The 23,055-nt window shown below is 54.4% G+C and overlaps 1 protein-coding gene across 6 annotated transcripts in view; it reads left to right on the forward strand.

Annotated features, from left to right (window-relative positions):
- RALGDS (ral guanine nucleotide dissociation stimulator) overlaps window positions 1–22,692 on the forward strand; it is a 60,100-nt gene extending 37,408 nt beyond the window's left edge. For 2 of the 6 annotated variants that reach the window (XM_015644739.3, XM_015644737.3), the window contains exons 2-18: window positions 14,648–14,758; window positions 15,164–15,357; window positions 15,704–15,778; window positions 15,928–16,121; window positions 16,492–16,613; window positions 16,732–16,947; window positions 17,062–17,165; window positions 17,505–17,589; window positions 18,237–18,314; window positions 18,410–18,496; window positions 18,776–18,808; window positions 18,965–19,086; window positions 19,235–19,330; window positions 19,471–19,672; window positions 19,879–20,238; window positions 20,367–20,481; window positions 20,658–20,833. In XM_015644739.3, coding sequence (XP_015500225.1) covers window positions 14,648–14,758; window positions 15,164–15,357; window positions 15,704–15,778; window positions 15,928–16,121; window positions 16,492–16,613; window positions 16,732–16,947; window positions 17,062–17,165; window positions 17,505–17,589; window positions 18,237–18,314; window positions 18,410–18,496; window positions 18,776–18,808; window positions 18,965–19,086; window positions 19,235–19,330; window positions 19,471–19,672; window positions 19,879–20,238; window positions 20,367–20,481; window positions 20,658–20,833 — 2,370 coding nt within the window. Of the gene's footprint in view, window positions 1–14,647; window positions 14,759–15,163; window positions 15,358–15,703; window positions 15,779–15,927; window positions 16,122–16,491; window positions 16,614–16,731; window positions 16,948–17,061; window positions 17,166–17,504; window positions 17,590–18,236; window positions 18,315–18,409; window positions 18,497–18,775; window positions 18,809–18,964; window positions 19,087–19,234; window positions 19,331–19,470; window positions 19,673–19,878; window positions 20,239–20,366; window positions 20,482–20,657 lie in introns of all 6 variants that reach the window. The other 4 variants (XM_015644735.3, XM_015644736.3, XM_019008435.2 and 1 more) reach the window with 4 other exon arrangements.
- The last annotated feature ends 363 nt before the right edge of the window (window positions 22,693–23,055 follow it).

Raw genomic sequence — 23,055 nt, forward strand, 5'->3', positions numbered from 1 at the left:
AGCTCTGGCGGTGCAGGGGTTAATACGAGTGAGGGTCAGCAAGTCTGGCTTTGCTGGGATTTAGAGCCAGCTGCAGATGTGCTGCTCTGGATGCTTCCTGCTGGAATGGGGGTGGTGGAGGGGGGGAATCACCACTACAGCCTCTTGAGTTGTTGTGCAGATATCCGCTGAGGGCAGCCAGTGTTTCGGGGAGGGCAGTGGCTCCTTCTCCCAGTGCCAAACCATTAACCCCACAACCTGTGATGGAAAGTCTTGGTCAGCCACGGCCAGGAAGGGATGAGCTCAGGCTCCGGCTGTTCTGCTTCACTTCTGGCCTGGTGGTAGCAGCCCATCAGCTTTGCAGAGAGTTCATGGAAGCTCCATCCAGCTTGTTTTCCCCCCTCTCCCCTCCCTGCTCATCTCTCCTGGGGGTGGGCGTACTGACATGATTTGGAGTCCATCATCTGGTTCGTGTTATGCCTGGCAGGAAGTCCAGCCTCGCTGGCCCGCAGCGCTCCGGGAGGCCGAGGGGCCGCGCTTTTGGCAGGGAGAGCAAGAGCAGGGGGAGGAAAAGGGGGAAAAAAGGGGTGATGCAGCACCCGGGGAGAGCCTGCCTGGCACACTCTGCCCCGGCTGGAGAGGCTCTGCAGCTCAGGAGAGGCTTTGGAGCATCTTGGGTGAAGCAGCTATGAGGGAAAAACGATGGGGCTGAGGGAGTTTTTGCATGGCCTGGCTGGCATTGAGCAAAGCCCTGCTCACCTGAGCATGGCACGGGCACAGCTGCTAGCCAGACCTTCTCCTTTGCCCACATTTCTGCCCTGGGCAGTACATGGGTTTGTGCTGGGGAATGGTCAGAGCACAGCCCCAGCATCTGCTTGCTCGAGCTTTCCTCCCACTCCCGAACAGAGAAATTCCCTTTTTTTCCTGCTTACAAGTGATGGTGAGAAAAGGGGCATCCCAGAGGGGTGCATGGTCACCCAACATCCTCCTGAGCAGCTTTGGGATGCACAGGGTGTTCACTGCATGACTTGGGAAAGGAAAAAATGTGTCACTGTTGTGACAACTGTGGTGGCCTGGTGGGGTTACAGTCCTCAGGCAGAGCTGTAGATGCACACTGAGAGAAGAAGGCAGATTATTTGAATAAGAACCACCAGGGGCCATCAGTGTTTTGCTGGGTCCCAGTGACAGTCCCCAGGACACCGTGGGACCTTTGTCACCTCTGCCAAAGGGAGCTGTGCTGGGTTTTGGCAGAGCTGTGGCAGCTCCGGGGTGGATAGCCTGGTCCCACAGGGGATGGAGGATCCCTGGAAAGCTGCTGGGCAGGCTGCAGGGAATGTGGCTGCTCTCTGGTCCTTGCTGAGCCCCCAGGGATGGCAGCAGGGAAGACTTTGCCTGTATCCCATGGCAACCGTATTGATCACTCAAGGCCTCCTGGCCGTGTGAGCCAAGTGTTCTCACCATGATTTTAACCACGGGGGATGGAAAATTTAAACTGTCTGTCTCAGCTGGGAGATTGACAGAGCAGCTTTGCAGACCTTTTACTTTGACCTTTTCAGTTCCAATCCATTCCACAGTCAGCAGTGAGTGTCAGTCCTTCCAGTCCAGCAGGAGCCACAGAGTGAATTTGGTGGCCCTCCTGGTTCTGCTGGAACACCACTGCGGATGACACAGACTGAAACTTTTGTGAAGCTGCTGAACCTCTGACGAGGCTGGGCTGACTCTTATAAAAAAGCCCATGTCCTTGCAATTCTGGCTGTGTTTGTTTGCTGAACAATTAAGAGATTTTCAGTTGCTAAATGAATCCTTGAAAACTTGAATTGCTCAGCCCAGATGCCTTGTAGGTCAGTGCTTGTTCTTCACAGCTGGGAGGGAGAGGCAAAGATATCTCTTAAAAGCCATTTTCTTTTCACTTCCTATGGTGCCTTTGGAATAAGATCCTTTTCTCCCAGCCTGTTCTTCTCCCCCAGGCACAACCTGATATGTCCCTTGCAATTTGCCAGATGAACATCATCTGCTGGTATTTCTTGGATGGGGACCTCCCTTCTGGCTCCCTTCCAGAGAGGTTTGGAGCTGGTGGTGAGGCCTGGAGCAGGCTGGGGTGCTGATTGTTGGTGGCTGATGCAGGGTGGGAATAACAGAGTTGGGAGGGATTATTATTATTATTGTTATTAGTAGTAGTAGTAGCATTTGATATGGTTAGAGAGAAGTTGGAGAGAAGCTTCCAAATGTGTTTGTGTAACAATTGTTTTACTCAGAAGCTGCTGTGCCATGTTTCCATGAGGGTGGGGATCCCCATCCTGGGGTCTCACTGAGGTTTTAGTGTATTTAGTACCAGACTGGCAGCCCTGGAAACTGAGTTTGTTCACAGAATGAATGGGCAAGCTGCCCCTGTGCTTCAGCATTGCTCAGCTTCAGCTCCCTGTCCCAGATCATACTATTTATCCTCTGCAGCCTCCTTTTGTCTGGCTCTCAGGGTGGCAGGGGCAAGTAAATACAGTCTTGGAGCATTTCCCCGCTTCCCTGTGCCTGGCTTTGGGATGTGATGAGCAAAAGGAGCATCAGGCCAGCTGTGCCTGCAGGGATGGGTCTCAGTTAGCTGGCACCCACCACTGTTTGAGCTTTGGGGGGCTGGCTGTGATCACCTCACAATTAGGGCCAGACCACGAGCTGTTTTTAGGGCTCCCTGAGTTGGTCTGGCCATAGGAAGGACTTCACCACCAGCAGCTCCTCCATCTCCCTTCCCAGCTCTCTAACCAGCCACTGTGTCCCCCGAGAGGAGTGTAATTGAAGGAGGAAAGAGCTTATTTAGGTCACTCAGACCACATTTAAAGGCTGGGTATGCCCTGCTCACACTTTCTCTAGCACCCTTATCTCCAGAGCTGCCTAATGACTGCCTTTCAAACGGACATGCTCATTTTATTTAAATATATCCGTGTATCAGGGCTGTCTCAGTTCTCAAATATTTCTTCATCTCCCATGGACTCAGCAGGAGGGGGGAAAGAAATGTGGTTGCTAAGGAGCAGGATTTGGATACAAAGCTGGCTGAGCTGCTGGCAGGGGGCCCCGGGGGGCTCCAGCACAGCTCGTGGAGAGTCAGGGTTTGTGCATTGCTTTGGTAGGATGGCACTTATGGGGTCTGGGTAAGGAGGTTTGGGGTTTGAAACATTCCTTTGGCCTTGGGGAGAAAGAGGTGAGCTGTGGGACTCACTCCTTTTACAGGTTCATGTGTTCATCTCATGCTGTTTGTGTGGGTTACATCCCACAGCAGCATCTGTGGCTGGCCCCAAATGTGTCTGCTGTTCCAGGCATCCGTGGGACCTTTGTTTCGCAAAGAGATGCATCTGTGGGCTGAAAGGTGATGCTGGCAGTGGGGTTTGGTGCTCAGGAAGAAGCACCACGCTGAAACTGTGTGGCAGCCTCTGGCTGGAGCATTTCTGGGAACACCAGCAGCAGGGGAAGGACAGGGCTGTTTGGATACTCCAGTTATCAGCTGTCTCATTGCTCAGGTGGGGACTCACCTGCACGTCACAGCAGCCCCAGTGTGGATGCATTTGGACTTTGTTCCTGAGTCGTTAGGGAAAGGGAGTGCTGAGCTCGGGCATGGAGCACTAATCCCAGTAATCCCAGTAATCCCAGCCGCTCCTGGGGCGGGCAGGATGGCCACCTGAAGGAAGTCATGGGGAGGGGGTCAGAGCAGGGGCAGAGCAGCGAGGGCTGCTCTGGGCACTCGGGTTGGCACAGGGGGTTTGCAGAAGGGCGTTTGTGGATGGGCCTTTTGTTCCCTTAACACCTGGAACAGCTGTGCCAGAGGTGCCAGGAAAGTCCTTTCCCAATTCTCAGCATGTGGCAGCGTGGGCTGTGCCAGGCAAGCGCTGCTCTCCTCCGGGCAGTGAGGTGACTCTGCAGCACCTCAAACCTCCGTTCCTCTCACCTGCTTCTGCTTTGTTTTTGTGATGTTATGCAAATCCCCTCTCTGGTTTTCTGTTTCATTCCCGGGGCTGTGTTGGCTCGGGCTCTTGTAGGGCAGCACTTTCACATTAGATAACGTCGAGTTCCCTTTACCTGAGGGTCAGGAGTTATGTGACAGCTGAATGTCAGTGGAGATTAAACACTCGCAGAGGCTCCTGGCGTGGCCCGTTTGGCCCGGCTGGCTCCACAGCAGTTTGTTTTCATTACAGCGTTGGTATTTGGATGAGCTCTGTTGTCAGAATCATGCTGGGATGGGAAAGGGTGTCTTCCCTCCGCACGTGGGGCCAGTGGGAGCAGCTGCCTGCAGAGCCCTGGGCTCAGCAGAGGCAGGATGGGGATGGCTCCACCTGCCAGGCACCAGCTGAGTCCTCAGAGCTGATGGGAGGGGAAAAAAAGTTGGTCTAACTTGCAAACAGAGCAGATTGGAGAGGAAACTCATTTGAGGCAACTTCATCTGGAATGCTGAGACAATATTTTTAGAGCGGCTTTGCTTTCTGCTAACCGCACTCCAGCAGCTGAACTGAGGGCTTGTGTGGAAACCTGCACCCGTTTTACCAGGACTTCTTTTCATGTGATGGAGCAAAACCACACAGCCTTTCCCCTCTCTTTGCAGAGGCTGCATCTCCATGGAGACTCTCAAGCTGAGAACCTGCCCCAAGCTCGGGCTCCAGCCAGAGTGTGTTTGTGAAATTATGTGTTTGTTTTGGGCTCACCTCTAGGAGTTGGAACTGACTGCAGGAAACCAAGGGTTAGGCAAGCTAGGGGAAAGCAAAGCCTGGGACTGGCAGGGCCATGCTCAGCTGTGGGAAGTCAATAAGGATGCTGAAGCACCATCTTCATGTGGCTGGGGGGTTCAGGACCTCACCTTCCAGTTTAGGCTGAAACCCCGGGGATTTTGGTCAGATACCTGTCTAAAAGGCTCTGTTGATGGCCTGCTGCTTGCAAGGTCTGGCTCTGTGCACTGAAGCAGTAGCAGCAGAGCCTGGGGGCTGGGGGATGTGAGCTGGGGGTGATGGTGTCACCCCCAAGCCTCCCGTGCTGTGACCCCAACAATGGCTGCAGACTGTCCAGAGCAAGGGCAGCACTCAGGCTGGTTTATCACCTCAAAGCAGCCCAGCTTTCTTCCAAATGCTGCTATTTGCTTGCTTTTGGTTGTATTTTTAATGTCTATCTGGCCCCAGCTGCAGTCCTGCTGTTGAGGAGCCCTGTGCTGAGCCATGCATTGGCGGTGCCCGTTGCTGGTGACAGTCACTGGCATTACTGGATTTCTAGACAATGTGGTTTACTCGATTCAGTCCCGGTTGCAACAATGAGAACTGGCAGGAGGACAGGACAGGCCTGGCTGGTTCTTCCCTGGCAGTGTGGGGGTGACTCAGAGCGTAGCTATGGCTCACACCAGTGTCATAACAAACACTTATTCCCTGAGGTGCTTCTTGGTGGGGGGGTATTCCACAAACTCCATCTCTCCCAGTCCTCATTCCCATGGATTTTGGTGTGTTCCTCAGCTCTGGGAGGATGGGGCTATTTGAGGCTTGACCTGTCTTAATCCAGGGAACATTAAAGGAAAGGAATCAGGGAAGGAAGGTGGGCACCTCTGCTCTCTTCACATTGATGCTGGCCCACGGTCACTGTGCACTTCAGCTTTTTGGGTATCCCAGGGTGTGTCCCCCAAAATAATTTTTATTAAATGTGACAGCGAGCTGCAGGAGTGCTCATCTGTGGCTGGTACTCGCAGGGGATGAGCTGGGCAGGGTGGCAGGAGCAGGTGAGTCGGGGTGGCAGCATGCCTGTACCGGCTCACCAAGGTGCTGTGACCAGCAGGAACAGGCACCTGTGTGGTGTTGGAGCTGCTCTGAGGTGATCCACGGCCAAATCCGCACCTACAGTGCAGGGTCTGGGCAGGGAATTCATCCTCCCTGCCTGGGCACCAGCATTCCTGGTGCCGCACATCTGGCACGCTCAGGGCCAAACCTCTCTGCTGAGGCTCCCTGCGCCCATGTTCCAGCACTTGACAACAGCGGGATTTTTATCCTTTTCCAGTTCTTTTCTCCCCGAAGGTACCAGTTAATCGTAAAATCTCTTCTGCCTCAGCTGTGGAATTCACCCGGAGCTGGCAGAGCATCCCGGTTGCACCCCCAGGTGTCGGCTTGTTGACACCTGCTCACGTAGCACCTCCTGCCTCGTTGACACCTATTTAAGTAATACTCCCAAGGTGAGATTTGGTTGATTACAAAGCAGAAGCGGCCGCTCTCGCCTCTTCCACCTTCCCACGGGCGCCGCGGGGAGGGGAACAGCCGAGCGGGATGCCCTGCAAGGGGAGAATCTCTGCGGAGCCAAGGGGACGCCTGAAAGCCGCAGCTGGGCTGTGCTTGGACACGCTGGGGCTGCGGGTATCGGGAGGAGGCTGGGACGAGCCCGGCTGATCCCGGGAAGCGCATTCCAGCAGCAAATGGAGGAGCCGCGCGTCATCCCGGCCGGGGTGGGAGCCGGGAGCGGAGGGCACGACCGCAGAACAAAGGCTCGCATTTATTCCTGCCGTCCTTTCACCGTCAGCCCCTCTCTGCCTCCCTGCGCTGGATTGTTCCTGCATTTTCTCTGCTTCAGCTGTTTACTGGGTCACCCTGGTGCACACACGCACACAAAGAGCGAGCCATCGCCGAGCCTGTCGCTGTGCCACCGGCACTGGCAGCCCCTGTGCGGCCCCAGCAGCACAGAGGTGCCATTGATCCGGCTGGCAGAGCCTGCCTGGGGCCAGGCTGTGCTGGGGGGCACGGGGAGCCCCCCGGGCATCCTCCTCTGCCCGGGCTGTGCCCATGGCAGGGACCACCCGGGCATCCTCCTCTGCCCGGGCTGTGCCCATGGCAGGGACCACCCGGGCATCCTCCTCTGCCCGGGCTGTGCCCATGGCAGGGACCACCCGGGCATCCTCCTCTGCCCGGGCTGTGCCCATGGCAGGGAAACCCCCGGGCATCCTCCTCTGCTCGGGCTGTGCCCATGGCAGGGAGGCCCGAAAGGTCTGGGGTTGTCGGCTTTGCCCATGTTCGGTCAGACCGGCTTTGGTGGAGGGAATGTCAGCTGATGTAAGGCGGGGTAAACACATGGCTGGGCACATTTATTTCACTAGGGCTTATTTCGGTTCAGTTTATCCAAGCTAAGGATGTGTCTCAGCTAAACTGGAATTAAACACGTTCAAATGGAAATGGAGGGGAAAGGTGCAGTTTCTGTCAGCCAGAGTGTGCCCAGGCAAGGCTGTGGCTTTTGGCCAGCCCAATATGTTCACCTTCATCCAGGGAGAAGTGACTTTGCTGTCTTTTCCCCTCTGCAAGCTGCGGCGAGTGAGTTACTGCCCAGACATTTACATTTACAGCTTAACCAAGCTGCTTGGGAATACTGCGTGGTGAAACTCTCTGGGAATGTCAGTGTGGGGCCAGTGGGATGGTTCAGCATGGCATGAGGGGGCTGAAAGGCTCCTCCTGGGGCTGGGCTGATGTTTTACACCTGGTTTTACACTTTTCCTTTGCCCTTCCTGCACATCCCACCTGCCCGTGCCACAGGATTGTGCCCAGGTGAGCACTTCATTCATGCAGGACATGGATGTGCCAGGGCAAAGGGCAAGTTGACAAAAGGAGCTGATTTTATTGCAGCTGATACTTGTTAAAACAATTTTTTTGGCTATCTGGGCTGGTGCATGGGCTGAGAACTGAATAGTATTCAGGGTTTTGTGTCCCTGGGAATGTAAAGGCTTTTGTGAAGAGGAAGTCACTTGCAGGTGCTGATCCATGCAAAGGACAAGCATTGCCCTGGAGCTGGCACAAGGAGCAAGCCTGTGTGTCCTGGTGAACTGTGTGAAGCCAGAATTGACATTTTAGGTGTGACCATTCCAATCAGTTTCAAGGAACATCAGCTCTGAGTGCCAGCCTCATCTCCATCCCTTTCCCAATACACCTGGTAGCTCTTGCTGCCACAGAAATAACACATTTGGTGCACCAGGGTCCTGCTTCAGAGGTGGAATCAATAGGGTAGCATTAGGTTGGGTGGGCTGGAACTCTTCAGGACACCCCTCATGTTTTAATTCACGTTTGAATAAGGCACTGGGGAGCTGTTATGTTGCATGTGACTTCCAGGTGCTACTGTACACCCAGAAAAAAAATCAATCAATTTTTGAACTTGTTTCAGTTATCTTTTTTTTTTTTTTTTTTGAAATTCTTTCTGTTCCATCTCGGTAAAACGCAAACGTTTTGTTCTGAGACAAAATTACTTGGGGTGAGATGCTCAGTCTTTATTTAACCTCACAGAACAGCATCTGTATTAATTTTTTATGCACCGTTTTTCAGCAGCCGTTCTGGTTTCACTTCCAGTAATGCCCCGGGGGGTGGGTGTGGGTGAGTCGGTGGTGGAGCTTTTGCTCTGTGAGCAGGGCTGTGTCCCTCTGCTCTGAGCCTGCCCCTGTGGAGGCCTTGGCTGTGGGATGGATGCTGCTGGGGCCATCACGGGCACAGAGCTGTGGAGCAAGAGCCAGATCTACTGTGTCGGCGGGATCTTTTTTTTTCCATCGATTTAGAGAGGAAGCAAAACCTGCTGCAGTCAGTTTTCTTCGAGCAGCCTGCGAGGGGAGCCCATATCAGCATGTCCCCTGGGAAGGGACACGAGGGTGTCCTGCTCTGGTGGTGTTTCCACACGGGGTTTGCAGTTCATGGGTCACCCCTGCTGTGGCTGGAGTTTGCTTTTCCCTGGGGAGTCCACCTGTCAGGCTGATCCCCCAGCACCTGCATTCCCCCACATCAGGGGTCTGATCTGCCCCTTGGACATGCAGAGGCTTTGATTTCCAAAAGTCTCTTCACATGGGAATGCTCTTAGTTTTCTCTAAAGGCAAACCAGGAGCAAACGGGGGAGGAACCCTGCAAATCTGCTCTGTCTCGTTCCTGGAACCAACTGCTGAGCTCCTAATCCTTGCTCCAGCCTCTGACTCACTGCATGTGGGTCACAAGATGCCTCTGTAAGCGAGATTCTAGCTTCCCTTCTCCCTAAGCTGCCAGGGTGGAGAGGACTGCCTTTGGACACCCTCTGCAGCCCCTCTGGGTCACAGACACAGGATCAGAGTTGCTGTCGGTCTTGGGACCACAGAGCCCGAGGCAGGAGGTGGAAGATCCCCACAAGAGGCAGGTGTGGGGTGATGTGGGCTCTCTGCCCCATCCTAGTGCTGGATGATGCACTGGCTCCAGGGCTGGTCCCCTGGGGCACAGCTTTCCATGCTGAAACACCTGGAGCACAGTGTCAGGAGTGGAGCCCAGCAACTGATGGGGAGAGAATAGGCCCTCAGCTCTTGCCACTGGCCTGGTGTCCTGGCAAAACCAGCCCTTTTTCATGGTGGGTTTAAGTTTAGCTTCTGGCCCTTTTTCTGTTCTTTTCCTGTTTCCCCTTTTGTTGCCATGTTTTAATGGGCTGTTGGAATCGGTCCTGGTTGCAGGCAGCTTGGAGCAGGCAGGAAGGAAGGCAGAGTGTGTTGAAAACCCAGAGGGATCACATCTTTCTGCTGAACTTGTCTGCATGGGGAGCAGGGGCTGGGTACAGTCGAGCTGTGGCAGGGAACTGAGCTCCATCAGCAGCCACAGGAACACTCAGGGGGAAAGGAGACAGTGGGAGATCAACTTGCCCAGTTGAACCACCCCAGTGCCCCATGGGCATGGCTGGGATGATATTTTGGAGCTAAAGTGCTCCTGCCCTCAGTGGGGCTGCTGTTCCAAAGGACATGCTGTGAGTTAGCAGCGTGGGCACCTTTCCTTCCCCTGAAACAGGGGATGTTTGTCAGCTTCCTCACCACTTTGGGTAGTCCTTGAAGCCTTCCTGAGCACAGCCAGGGGAAGGAAGCTGTGAGTGCCAGGAGTGGATGATCTCTCGAGGCAGAGCTGTGGGGGAGCAGCCACCACAGGGCTTTTTGCCTGGAAGTCCCCATGGGGAAGAGGGTTGTGCTGCATGTGCTTATTTTGGACGTGTAGGACAGAGGGTGCTTCTGCTTTCGCCGTCTTTATCTTCGGCTCACAGAACTGAGCTTGTTTTCCTTTCACAACCCGGGGGTGACTTTTTTCCTGTTTCCTTTTTACATAATGTCATACACTCGGGTTTGCATAAAAGGTCCCAAAGTCACTGCTGTTCCTTGCAGGGGTTCAGGGTTTGCTCCCGAGGCTGAAATGAAAGTTGGTGTCAGCCACGAGGAACACGGGCTGTGCTGGAGCCGCTTTCTTTCGTTTCTGGGAAGGCCCATTTCCTGCTGCTAGTGGGAAGGGATTATTCTGAGAAGGGGTGGGGGATTGTAAAGAAAAGCAAACTCCCACTTGCTGTTTCTGGCTTTACCACCTTTCATCGAGTTCTCTTGCGCTTGTGCAAGCGTGGAGCTTCAATGGGAAACCCCTGGTGATGTCTCTGAGGCTCACCTCTGCCTTTGCTTGTCTCATTATCCAGTGGGAATGTTAATTCCCAACAGACACACATTCCTGGCTTCCCATGGGCAGGGGGAAGCTTGCAGCTGGTAGCAGCAGCCCTTTGAAATCATGGTGCAGAAATACTCTGGGTGCTGCTCTGTACCTGTGTGTAGAGCAGGCATTTTGTGTAACTCAACTGAAAAGAGAGCAGAGTAACACAAATATCTTGATTGTTAAACCAGCTGTGGTCCAGAGAGCATCAGCAAAAGCACTTTAAGCAGTTGTGCCTCCTCCACGTGTGCTGAAATTAATACCTTTTTCCACTAACAGTTCATTATTTTCTTGCCTTTGGAGGCCAGTGTGCTAACCCGGGGCACGTGGGACCAGAGCTCTTAAGACCTGGTAATTGTTGGGTAATTGTCTGTGTGTAAGTGTGGGGATGCTGCCATGCTCACACTTAATCCTGCACTTTGCTCCTGTCTTACCAAAACCACCTTTGTGACTGAGCTCAAACCCTTTCCAAAATGCAGAGCCCCAGCCAATGTTTTGCTTTGCTGTTTGGCTTTTTCATTTTCCCCTCCTTTCATCTGCTGGGAAGAGCTGAAGGCAGAGTCCCTGCTGCTGCTCTCAGGGTCCCTCACACCCTTCCTCCAGGCTCACGAACCTTGGCTGCATCTTAGAGCTCCTTATTAATCCTCAGTGTGAAGACGTGGGGTTTGACACCACGCCAAGTACAAGAACATTCACCAGAGAGCTGCAGAGTTTACTGCATGGAGCAGAAATTCCTCCCTGGTGTAGTCACAAAAGCTTTGAACCATCAGTGGGAGCTTCAGGGCTGGCTGCCATTGGAAGAGGCAGTCCCCAGGCCCAGGGCAGCCATCTGGTGCAGACCTCCCGTTTCATATTTCAGGGGATGAACTCCTGCAGAGTTCACTCACGGCTGCTTCTGCAAAAGCCCCTGCTCTGCACAACTGGGGAGAGTTAAACATGTGGCTTTTCCCTGTATCCCTCCAGCCAGAGGCCCTTTTCCTGATGTGCAGAGAGGACCAGGATTGCACACTGAGCTGGAGAAATCAAACCAAACCCTCATTTCTCTGTGTTTTCCCTTTTCTTGGTGCCCGTCTTGAAATGTGTTGGATCTCACTTTCTGGGCTGCTGGGTCCCACCTGTATGAGTTTGGTGGAAGGTGCAGATGCCATAACCATCAAATCTTGTTGCAGATGTTTAAAGCACTGCCTGGGCCTGTTGGATTCTTCCCTTATGCCAACAGAAGGGGCTGTTCACCTGTGTCTCAGCCTCAGGATGAGGTGGAGGAGGGTTTGTGTGCTGGCTGAGCCTGACTCATATTTCCTTCTTCAGAAGGGCAGAAAATTCCAGCAGATGTGCAGGGCAGGCAGTGGGGAGCAGTGTCTGTTGCAATATTTACCAGCACTCATCTGTCTCTTCAGAGACCATTTTGAAGGCATTCAGCTTTGTTTGGACTCGCTGGAAATCCTGGTGTGAGTGCAGGATTCTGGGTGGCCAGCACAAACATAAGCCACAGGTCAAGGTTTTGAGTCTCTCCCTGCCCTGCTCCCACTTCTTCTCATGTGGGAGGGGAGAAACGTGTGCTGGTGCAGATGTTGGAGTGAGACTCCTCTGGCTCCATCCTGCTGCCGCTCTTTTGCTTGCTTGGTTTTTAACCAACACGCGCGGAATGCACAATCAGCATCTCGGAGGAGAAGCCGTAGGAAAGAGGAAGCTCACACAGAATATAAATAGCCAAATTTTAGAATGTCCCAGTGTAGCAGCTCTCCTGGCTCTTGGCAGGAGCCTGCAGACCGCTGGGAAGCCACGGCCTTCGTGTGTGGCTTGCAAAGGGGGAACTTTGGGGGATATCGCACGAGTCAGCAAGGAAAAAAATGAATTAATCTGACAGTCTTGGATACGGGAAGGAAATGAAATTTGCTTTTATGCACATCAGAATGGGGGTGTATCCCCTGCACGTGACATGAAATGCAGAGTGAAAACTCTGCAGAGTTGTGGCAATACTTTCCACTGTAGTTGCACAGCAGCTGCCAATGATTCATGGGTTGATCCTGAGGTGGTTTCTTCCTCCCATATGATTTAATTTATGAATTTAATTGCATGTCAGCAAGCATCTGATTTTTCTTGATATTTTTGTCTGGGGTTTACAACTGCCCAGCCAAATCTCTTTTCTGTGTTAGACTGTACAGGGCTCTGGTCCTGCTGGACCCAGAGCTTTCCTCTTAGCTTAAATGGGAGGTACACAGGGGTAGGGGCTGACATGCAGGTTGGGTGATAAAGGCTGGGAAAGAGCCCAAGACAAATTGGGGAGCATTTCCATGGCTTGGGGTTTTTTGTTTTTTTTTGATTGGTTTGTTTTTGTTTGTTTGTTTGGGTTTTTGTTTTGTGTTTGGTTTTTTTGTTTTGTTTTGTTTTGGAAACAGCATTTAAAGGTGGAAGAAATATAACTTGGCCAACTTGGTTAGGTGGTGTCAGTGTAGATGGTTGATCCAGAGTGGACACAAAGCTTTAGCTGTGCTGGCAGCCCTCTCCCAAGGTTGTGCCATAATTTATCCCAGAGCACAGAACAAGAGAGGGACAGACGCAGGTGCCAGGAAGGACATTTGGTGTCTGCTGCCTCATGCAGGGGCTCTCAGGGTTGGTCTGGAAGCCAGTGAACCCTGGGAAAGGCTCCTGATGTTCACAGCAGAGCCTCACAACTCCTTGAACTTCAGCAAACCAAACCTCTCTGTAGTCTGGCATGAAGTGAGAAAAGCAGGTTCAGCAAAAAGTGAAAAAGTCAGTAACCCTGCCCAGGGGGATTCTCTGCCCTCATTCATTACAACCATGAATGAGAGGCTTTTTCCAAGCTTCCTCTCAGTCTTTGAGCTGGCTGTACTTCCCTGCCTTGATTCCTTGTGATTAACAAGCCCATGTCTTGAGCAGTGGTAACAGCAGTGACCACCGTGGTGGTGTGAGAGAGGGTGCTCAAAGAGCTTTTGGGTGCGCGTTGGATCCGTCAGCTCAGGGTTGTGTGGTCATGTTCTGCTCCTGTTTCTGGGGTGTGGCTGTCCCCATGTTCACAGGGGGCAGTTTGGAGGAGGATTTTTTGCAGGGAGCAGCATTCACTTCATCCATCCTAAGCCTTTTCATGGCATTTTCTTGCTCAGTGATCACTGTGTTGTTGGTGGTGCTCAGGGCTCTTAGAGGGGCAGTGGCAGGGAAAGCTGAGGGTTGTCTCTGGCAGGAGACGTTTGTCCCCACAGCCCTGTGTCCCAGCGATGGTCACCTCCCTTCTAACCAGCTGACTGCTTTCAGGCATTTTCTCCATCTGCTGAGCTGTGGGTTTTGGTGTGTGTGTGTGTTTGTCCATGTCCTGCCATTTGGTGAGGGGGATGGAGGGCGGGGGAGATCCCTGCAGCGTTTAAAAGGATCTGGATAAATCTTCTTAAGGGAGGCACTGACTCAGCAGAGCATTGTTAGAGAGGAGGAGGAGGGAAGAACCCAAACTGTCTTTGTGGGGCTGGAGCTGCTGCTGAGCCCGTGCTGGCATGTGGTGCTGTGGGAGGCGTGTGCCTGCAGACCTGCCTTGAGAAGCATCACCCCTTTCCTCACCAAATTTTGGGTGCTCTCCATCCTCCAGAGCAGAAATGGGAGCCTCTTAGCTGTGTGCCTGTCACCCAGAGGTACCTGAACCCTCTGCCCAGACCAGTCCTGGCTGTGCCTGGTCCCACCCTGGTGCAGATCTCTGGGGTTTCTGCCTCGTGCCATGGCCAGCGCTGCCAGAGCTGGTGGGCAGCTCAGTTTGACTGTGATTATTTCTTAGGGAAGTGCACCTGGTTCCTGCAGGGACAGATCACTGAGAGTCTGCTCAGACCAGGAGCCAGTGTCACCTCATGGGAAAGGCAGAGGCTTGGCAAGGGGAGCAGGCAGGGCTGGGCACTGGGCTGTGCTGTCACTGTCTCTTTCCCTGCCTTGTGAGGGGTCCCACCTTGCACTGGCACAGCCTGGCTTTGCTGAAGGGCAGAGACATGGAGCCAGGGGACGTGGCACAGACCAAGAGCAGCTTCCCAAAGTCCTGGCTCCACTGTGGGCAGGCTCAGCTGGCCAGACACACTGGTGTCACCTGGTTTGCATTTCTGAGCAGATGAGAGAGACTGACTGCCAGCCAGCTGCTGCCTTTGGCTTGCTGGGATCCCTCCTAGGAGCCACAAAAGCATCTGTGCCATGCTTTGCTGTCCTTATCTCATGGTGTATCTTGTCTTTCCATGCAGAGCTCCACACAGGAGATCGGAGAAGAGCTGGAGGATGGTGTGATCTACAGCATATCCCTCCGGAAAGTGCAGCTCCATCACACAGCAAACAAAGGGCAGCGCTGGCTGGGGGTAAGCTGGGGGCTCCTCCTGCCACAGGGGAGGGTTCAGATGTTTCCCTGCCGTGGGAATCATGCATTTATTTGGGAGCAGGGAGTGGGAGCACCTGTTGGCCTCTGCTGCCAAGGTGCACAGGTGAAACAATCTGCAGCCTCATTTTGAAAAACAGGGCCACTCTGATTTGTATCCAGATTTTGGCAACCCTGAGGCCTTTCCTGGGGTTTCCCACGTGTTCAGGTCTTCTCAGCTGGGTTGCTGGTGTTTGCTGTCTGAGGAGACTCAGCTCCCAGTTAGGAGAGCCTCAGGCACTGTGGGGATCCCAGCCTAGACCTGAGCTTGTGAAGCTGCTGGGAGCACTTTGCACTTGTTGGTGTCTGTCTTCACCCAGCCCACTGACTTCTGCTCCTGTCCTGGCAGTTTGAGAATGAGTCGGCCTTAAACCTCTACGAGACGTGTAAGGTGCGGACGATAAAAGCCGGGACCTTGGAGAAGCTGGTGGAGTACCTGGTATCAGCCTTCAAGGGCAATGATTCCACCTATGTCACCATCTTCCTGTGCACCTACCGGGCCTTTGCCACCACCAAACAAGTGCTGGACCTGCTGCTTAACAGGTGAGGCTGCCCTGAGCCCCAGGCACAGCTGGGGGTGGCCAGGAGAGCCCCAGCATCTTCTGCTGCAGCACCTTGGGAGGTTTGGTGGCTTTTCCCAGCTCCATCAGCATGAAGGTTTTGGGACAGGGAGGACACAACTTCCTGGAAAGCTGGAGTGAGGTGGCCAGTGCTGGCTGCTTGCCTCTTCCTGTAACGGGGAGGTTGTGGGAGGGGAGGGGAGCAGAACATTGCGTAGCAGGTTCATCCTGACCCCTTGGCAGAGCTGGGGGTGATGTGGAGGGAGAAGAGGCTGCTCTGAGAGGCAGCTGAGTGCAGGGTGCTCACTGCCTCCCCTCTGCCCCACCAGGTATGGCAAACTCCACGTGCAGGCGAACGGGGACCACGCCAGGCACACTGTGGACGAGAGGATGGAGCTGAAGAAGTAAGTGTGCCTGTGCTGTGGTGGCTCTGGTGGCAGTTCTGTGGGAGGGCTGTGTCATCCCAGTGCTGTTCCTGGGCTTGTGGGCATGCACACAGGTTTCTCCTGGCATTGATTCTCTTTGCCCCTTTGTGTTTTCCCCCTTCCTGCAGCACCATCTCCTCCATCCTGGGGGCCTGGCTGGACCAGTACTCGGAGGATTTCCGCAAGCCCCCCGACTTCGCCTGCCTCAAGCAGCTCATCTCCTACGTGCGCCACAACATCCCTGGCTCTGACCTGGAGCGCCGAGCCCGCATCCTGCTGGCCCAGTTCCAGCAGCAAGAGCAGAACGAGGCAGAGGCAGAAGGTGGGGTCCTCCCCTGGCTTGTAGGGGTCATTTGGGGCTGCAGGCGGAGGGAATTGCTGCTGGTTGGAATTGAGGGTCTCCAAAACTTGAGCCACGTGGCAGAACACCCGTGAACTCTGTTTACATGAAGGTACTCTGGGAAGCCAATCCAACTGCAGCAGGAGTGGGGTTTCTAAATAGATTAGCTAATCTAACTTTAATCCTCTGTAGACACTTGCACCCAGGTTTAAAATGACTATCCTTTTACGTGAGCCTTCTTGCTGGAGGTGTCAAGCCAGATGGGAGTTAAGAGCCCAGGAAGTGTCTGCAGGGGGCTGGTGGGAGGTGGTGTGGGCACTGCAGTGCTCAGCCTCACCCTTGTCTCCTGCAGCTGTGGACCATAGCAGCTGCACCTTCCAGCTGGTGGAAGAGAATGGAGTTGGGGATGGGAAGCCAGATTTCCTCTCCTTCTCCCCAGAGATGGTTGCAGAGCAGTTCACACTGATGGATGCTGTGAGTAGTCAGTGGTGCTCTGGGCACAGCCCTGGCTCTTCCCATCCCTTTTTCCTCCTTGGCCTGTTCTCTCCCCAGAGAACACAAAGAAGCCCTTCTCCATCTCTTTATCTTACAGGAGTTGTTCAAGAAAGTGGTGCCTTACCACTGCCTGGGCTGCATCTGGTCCCAGAGGGACAAGAAGGGCAAAGAACACCTGGCCCCCACCATCCGTGCCACGGTCTCCCAGTTCAACAGTGTGGCCAACTGTGTCATTGCCACCTGTCTCGGGGACAGGTCCCTGAAGCCACAGCAGAGGGCCAAGGTGGTGGAGCACTGGATCGAAGTGGCTCGGGTAGGACAGCTCACCTCCTACCTCCACCCAAGGGATGAGCTTTTGCTGTGCTGGAATACCAGATCCTCCAGCTTTTTTTAACCCAAATCCTGTTATCTCCCTGTCTGCCCTCAGGAGTGCCGCATCCTGAAGAACTTTTCCTCCCTCCGAGCCATCCTCTCGGCCCTGCAGTGCAACGCTGTGCACCGGCTGAAGAAAACCTGGGACGAGGTCCTGCGGTAAGGAGCTCCTGCGGGGCTGGTTCCAGGGGGAAGAATGTGCTGTGGCCCTTGAATGTGTAAATGGGATCACCTCAGCTCCAGAATCACCTCCTGGAGCTGCCCAAAACTCAGGGACTGGTGTAAGCTGTCAGGGACCTATGGAGGGTGAGAAAGTAAAAGTTAAAAGCATCATCAGCTCACCCTTCCATAGGAAACACCTTGGAATAGCTCCAAAACAGCAAGGTCCAGCTGGAGCTGAGTATAACTGGGGTCATTTGGGCGAGCAGGAGAGAGCCCAAGGAGAAAACCCCACCATGACAGCACTGCTGACTTTTCCCCTTGTTTCCCCCTGCGCAGGGAGAGCTTCCGCACATTTCACGAGCTCTCAGGGATCTTCTCCGATGAGAACAATCACTCACTGAGCCGGGAGCTCCTCATCAAGGTAGGGGGAAGGAGGACCTGCACTGCCCTGTTCCTGGCAGGCAGCTCAGGTTTCCATGGTGTTCCAGTCACAGGGATAAAGCCCTGGCTGAGCTGCTGGAGTTGCAGGCAGGGTGTGCTCAGTCTGGGGAGCAGGCAGGGCTTTCATACCAAGACTGGGATTTCTGTTTCTTCACCCAAAACATATTACCTGGAACTGGCAGAACAATTCAGGGAACAGATAAGCACTGGGATGGGATCCAAAACACCAGGTGACAGCTTCTCCCCAGGGGCAGCTGCACGTTAACAATCCAGTGCAAAGTCCTCTTGATTCCAGGTGGAGTGGTGGAGTTGGTGAAAGGCTGCAGCAAAAATGTTTTTATTCCATGTGGAGCTTCTCCACAGATCCCAGCCTAGCCCTGGTTAAGGGACTGAGTGGAAACAAAATGCAAAAGGGAACAAAACATCCCATTAAGGAGGCATCTATACAGAAATGAGAGCAGCAGTTCCTATTCACTAAGGTTCTTTTCTCTGAGCCATGAAAAAGCTTTGATTTCCTCCTCTTTCCTACAGTGAAAGTTATATAAATGAGAATGGGTGTGAATTTTAGTTAATAGGTATTACTGCCGTTTCCCACCTGTGCTGATCCCACCTCTCCCCACCATCCAGGAGGGCACATCCAAATTTGCCACCTTGGAGATCAACCCAAAGAGGGCTCAGAAGCGGCAGCAGCAGCAGCGAGAGATGGTGAGTCTGGCAGGGCTGTCCCTGTGCCCTGTCCCCAGTAGCTGCCCAGGCTGGTCCCAGCTCTGCTGACCCCACTGTCCCTTCTGTCCCCACAGGGTGTGATGCAGGGCACCATTCCCTACCTTGGCACATTCCTCACAGACCTGGTGATGCTGGACACGGCCATGAAGGATTTCCTGGATGTATGTAGTCCCTCCCTGTCCTCCCCTTCCTCCCAGAGCCTCAGCTGATAAAAGGAAGGCTGGTCCCACACGTGTCCTGTATCCCACACTGCACATCCTGTATCCCACACCACATCCCATATCCCACACTGCCCATCCACCTCTTTCCCAAGGAAATGGGCTACTTTTTCTCAGCAGGGTTACTCACACTGCAGTGGCAGCAAGACAGAGACAGACAGGTGTGGGAGAAATATTCTTCTTCCTGCTCCATACTGACCTTCATCTCTTTTTTTTTTCCAGAGTGGGCTGATAAACTTTGAGAAGAGAAGGAAGGTGAGAGCTTTGCCCTGGCAGCTGCACAGCAGGGCTGACCTGGTGTAATCCCAGGCTGTGCTAGTCACTTTGGGCTTGATCCCTCTCCTTTTTTAACCTTGTGTTCTTCAGTTTTGGGGGATGGGATTGTGGTCTCACGGCTTCCATTTACTGCAGGAGTTCGAAGTTATCGCGCAGATCAAGCTGCTCCAGTCAGCCTGCAACAACTACAGCTTCACACAGGAGGACCAGTTTGTGGAGTGGTTCCACAGCCTGGAGCGGCTCAGCGAGGCCGAGAGGTGAGTGAGAGGGGTCTGGGGCTGTGCTGGTGTCTTGGGAGGTCCCACCACTCATTTCCTCTGACAGCAGCAGCTGTGCTGTGCTCTCCTCTCTGCTCTGTCTCCCTCACACTTGGTGGAGCTAAAACCCTTCTCTTTCCCCTCCCAGCTATGGGCTGTCCTGTGAGATTGAGCCACTGTCAGAGTCAGCCAGCAACACGCTGAAGGCCAAGAAAAACACCGGCATCATCAAGAGATGGAGCGAGTGAGTCCCTGGTGGGAGGTGGGGTCCAGCGTGGGGCATCTCTGGCTGGGCACTGCAGGGCACCAGGTGGGCATGGCCGCTGTCCTGCCAGCCAAAAGCACGCTGCTCCCTTCTCACCTGCCCCACCTCTCTTCTGGCAGCCGGCAGCCACCAAGCACTGAGCCCTGTGCCAGCAGCAGCTCCCACTCAAAATCCTTCGACCAGCTCAAGTGTGGGCAGTACCTGTGCAGCGGGGACGCCACCGACTCGGTGAGCGTCACCTCTGCTGGCTCCAGCAGCTCCGATGTGGAGGAGATCAACATCAGCTTCATCCCCGAGTCCCCTGACTGCCAGGAGAAGAAGGTACGTGGCAGCTCGCAGGGCACAGGGGTCCCAGAGCCGGTGTGGCCATCGTGTGGGGGCTGTCCCACCTCTGCCTTGGCGCTGGGGCTGGGAGGAGCAGGCAGGGGGCCCGGGGGCTGCTCGGGACGCCACTGTCTGCTCCGGCAGCGTGGCAAGGCTCTCGTGCCTCTGGTGGCTGTAGCTGTGTCGGTCCCCCATTGTCACAGGTCAGTGAGATCCCTCTGGCCTCCCTCCCCCAGCGCTGGTACGCCCCGTCTGTGGCCGATGGAGAAGCTAAACCCACTGTGTCCTCCGCATCCCCTCTCCTCCCTGCCCTCCAGTTCTGGGAATCCACCTCCCTCTCTTCCCTGGACACGTCAGGCATCGGCTCAGGCTCCAGCAGTGCCTCCTCCTCTTCTGTCTCCTCCACGCCGGTGACAGCCTCCCGCACACACAAGCGTTCGGTCTCCGGCATCTCCAGCTACTCCTCACTCTCGCTGCCCCTCTACAACCAGCAGGTCGACGACTGTTGCATCATCCGAGTCAGCCTGGCTGTGGACAATGGCAACATGTACAAGAGCATCCTGGTTAGTAACATCCCCAGGGAGGCACCAGAGAGGGGTGGCTCGTCCTGCCTGGATATGGGCATGGCACATTTTGGGAGGAGTGGGAGGCTTTAGCAGGGTTCTGAGCTCACAGCACTCTGTGCTCACAGGTGACGAGCCAGGACAAGACCCCCGTGGTTATTCGCAAGGCCATGGCCAAACACAACCTGGACGGGGACCGGCCTGAAGACTATGAGCTTGTCCAGATCATCTCAGAGGAGAGAGGTGTGTGTGTGCTGGGGTGTGGGGGCTTTCCTGGGGCCACTGCAGCACTGGGCTGGAGCTGGAATGAGATGTGACAGCAAGAGGGGTCCCAGCACCTGGGGACAAACCTTGGCCCCGCTCTGGTCCCCCCTCAAGGAAAGGGCAGCTGACTGACCCTCATCCTTGTTCACTTCCAGAGCTGAAGATCCCCGACAACGCCAATGTCTTCTACGCCATGAACTCCGCCGCCAACTATGACTTTGTGCTCAAGAAGCGGGGCTTCTCCAAGGGGGTGAAGATCAAACACGGCTCCAGCTCCACCCTGCCCAGAATGAAGCAGAAAGGCCTGAAGATTGCCAAGGGCATCTTCTAGCCTCAGCCCCACTGCCACCCATCACCAACGGGGCCTTGGGGGTAGCTGCTCCGGGCTTGGCTGTGACTGGTCCTTGTGCCACCCTGCACGGCAGAGGAGTGACCCTCACCCATGGGCAACGGCCGTGCACCTCCCTTCTGCACCCAGAGCTGAGAGTTGGGCAACTGGTGTCAGCCTCTGCCCCTCTCTGCACAAGCCCCCATTCCAATCAGGTCTTTTTTTCCTACACAGGAAGGCAGTGGGGGTTGGGGGGAGGGATTTGTCTATTTTTTTTTGTTTTGTTTTTTAACCTTCCACAGTGCGACTCTTGTCCAGCCCGGCCAGCCCAGAGCTGGAGCCCGCCTCTGCCGTAGGTGCCTTGTGTCTGAGGGAGCTGGGGAGCGGTAACTCGCAGAGGGGCTGCGTGACAGAGCAGAGCAGCAGTCACCACCAGCCTGGGAGGGGCTGCCATGCCTCCTTCCCAGCTCTCCCAGTGTTACCTCCACGTCTGTCCTCCCTGGGATCACTGGCATTGCCACCACTGCACTGCTCTGCCTGTCCTTTACTTGGGAGAAGCCACAGCTGCCCTGGGCTGGGAGGTGAGCTGGAAGGATGCAGCCCTGCACCAGTGCTGAGCCCTGCAGAGGAGGCTGTGGCCGTACCATGATGGAGTGGGTGCCTCGTGCTCTCCCCAGCTGGAAGCCTGTGTGGTCTTGCTCCTCTCCTGATCCAGCGCATCCTCCAGCTGGACTGGGCTGGCCCACGTTCAAACTTGCACCAAAGATCAAATGCCAGTGTCTCTTCTGCCAAGGGGGAGCTTCAGGCCATGCCCCCAGTTCTGCCAGCCTGAGGAGGAGGAGAGCAAAGTTCTGTCTGAAACTGTAAATAGACTTTGGGTCTGTGGGCATGCAAGGGGCCAGAGAGCTCAGGGTGCTCCAGGTGCCCCAGCTGCCACTGCCTGACCCACAGAAAGTGCCACTCACCTTGGGCTTTAACCGGACTTTTTCAAACACTGACCATGGGAGAAGCAGCAATGAGACTTTTTTTGTATAAAGCAAAAAAGTTTACTGATTTTTTTTTTTTTTTTCAGTATTTATTGGTTGTAAATAGAAGAGGCAAACTTGTACATTTTACTAATCCAGCCTCCCCCTGCCCTGCAGCCCAGTCCCTGTCCTGTGCCCCCCCTGGTATTTAAGGCTGCTGGGAGGGATGCTGGCAGCAGCAGCAGCATTGCTCTGCTGTGCTCATAGGGTGCAGACCCTGCCAGCCCCCACCCTCCCAAATTCTGTACCACTAATTGCTCCAGCAGGGGCAGAGATGCTTGTTTTAATCATTGTAGGAAACACTAACCAAAGGGGGACCTTTTGTTGCTCCTGGCTCCATCTCTGTTTTTTAAGAGCTTGATTCCAGATCTTTTCCATTTCCCATCCGTCAGAGCTCCTGGGTGGTTGTGGTGCCTTCCCCAGCCCCAGGACAAGGGGCCATACTCCAGGGGCTGGGGCTGGTGGCAGGGGTTGGGCCTGGTGGGGAAGAAGCTGCTTGGGTGTGAGTGTGGCTGGCACAGAGCTCCTCCAGCCCCTCGGCTGACGCTGCCCATGATGCACATGATGGGAGCTCCTGGCTCCCTGACGCAGGGGCAGCCTCCTGCCTCTCCCCCTGCCCAAAGCCACTTACCCTGGGCACCAGCACCCCTGGGAGGGTGTTCCCTCTGCTTTGTGCCTGCCTGCCCTGGGACTGTCCCCTCCCCTCCTGCCGGTGCCACAGTGGGGACTGGCTGTACCGTATGTATTTTGTACCACTTCAATGAAGGAGCACACTACCCGGTGTGACTTGTACACAGCAATGTAATTAGTCTTTGCAATAAAATACTGATACCCAAATGTTTCTGCCCCAAGGCAGGGCTTGTCCTGTCCTCCTTCCCCAAAATTCCAGCAAAATTTCCTGGAGGAAAGAGGGATGGACGTGACTGTGGGGGAGTTCATACTTTATGTTCCCTGTGGTGGGTTGAAATTTGCTTTGAAAAATAGACTGTTTGGCTGAGGGATTACGATTCAATTTTGAAATGAATCTCATTCTTTGAACCTGTGAACTGAAAGTGTTGCATTTCCCACTTATAATTCGTTGGGTTTACTACTTTTGCTACATGTAACAGCTTTAAAAGCAACTGTAACAGGCGTAGGGCCTCCTCAGTGGAGAAGAGGCGGTCTTACTCCTTTTAAAAAGGAAAGCTTGGCTGTCAGGCG

Source organism: Parus major, chromosome 17 (assembly GCF_001522545.3).
Source record: "Parus major isolate Abel chromosome 17, Parus_major1.1, whole genome shotgun sequence".
NCBI classification, from domain to species: domain Eukaryota; kingdom Metazoa; phylum Chordata; class Aves; order Passeriformes; family Paridae; genus Parus; species Parus major.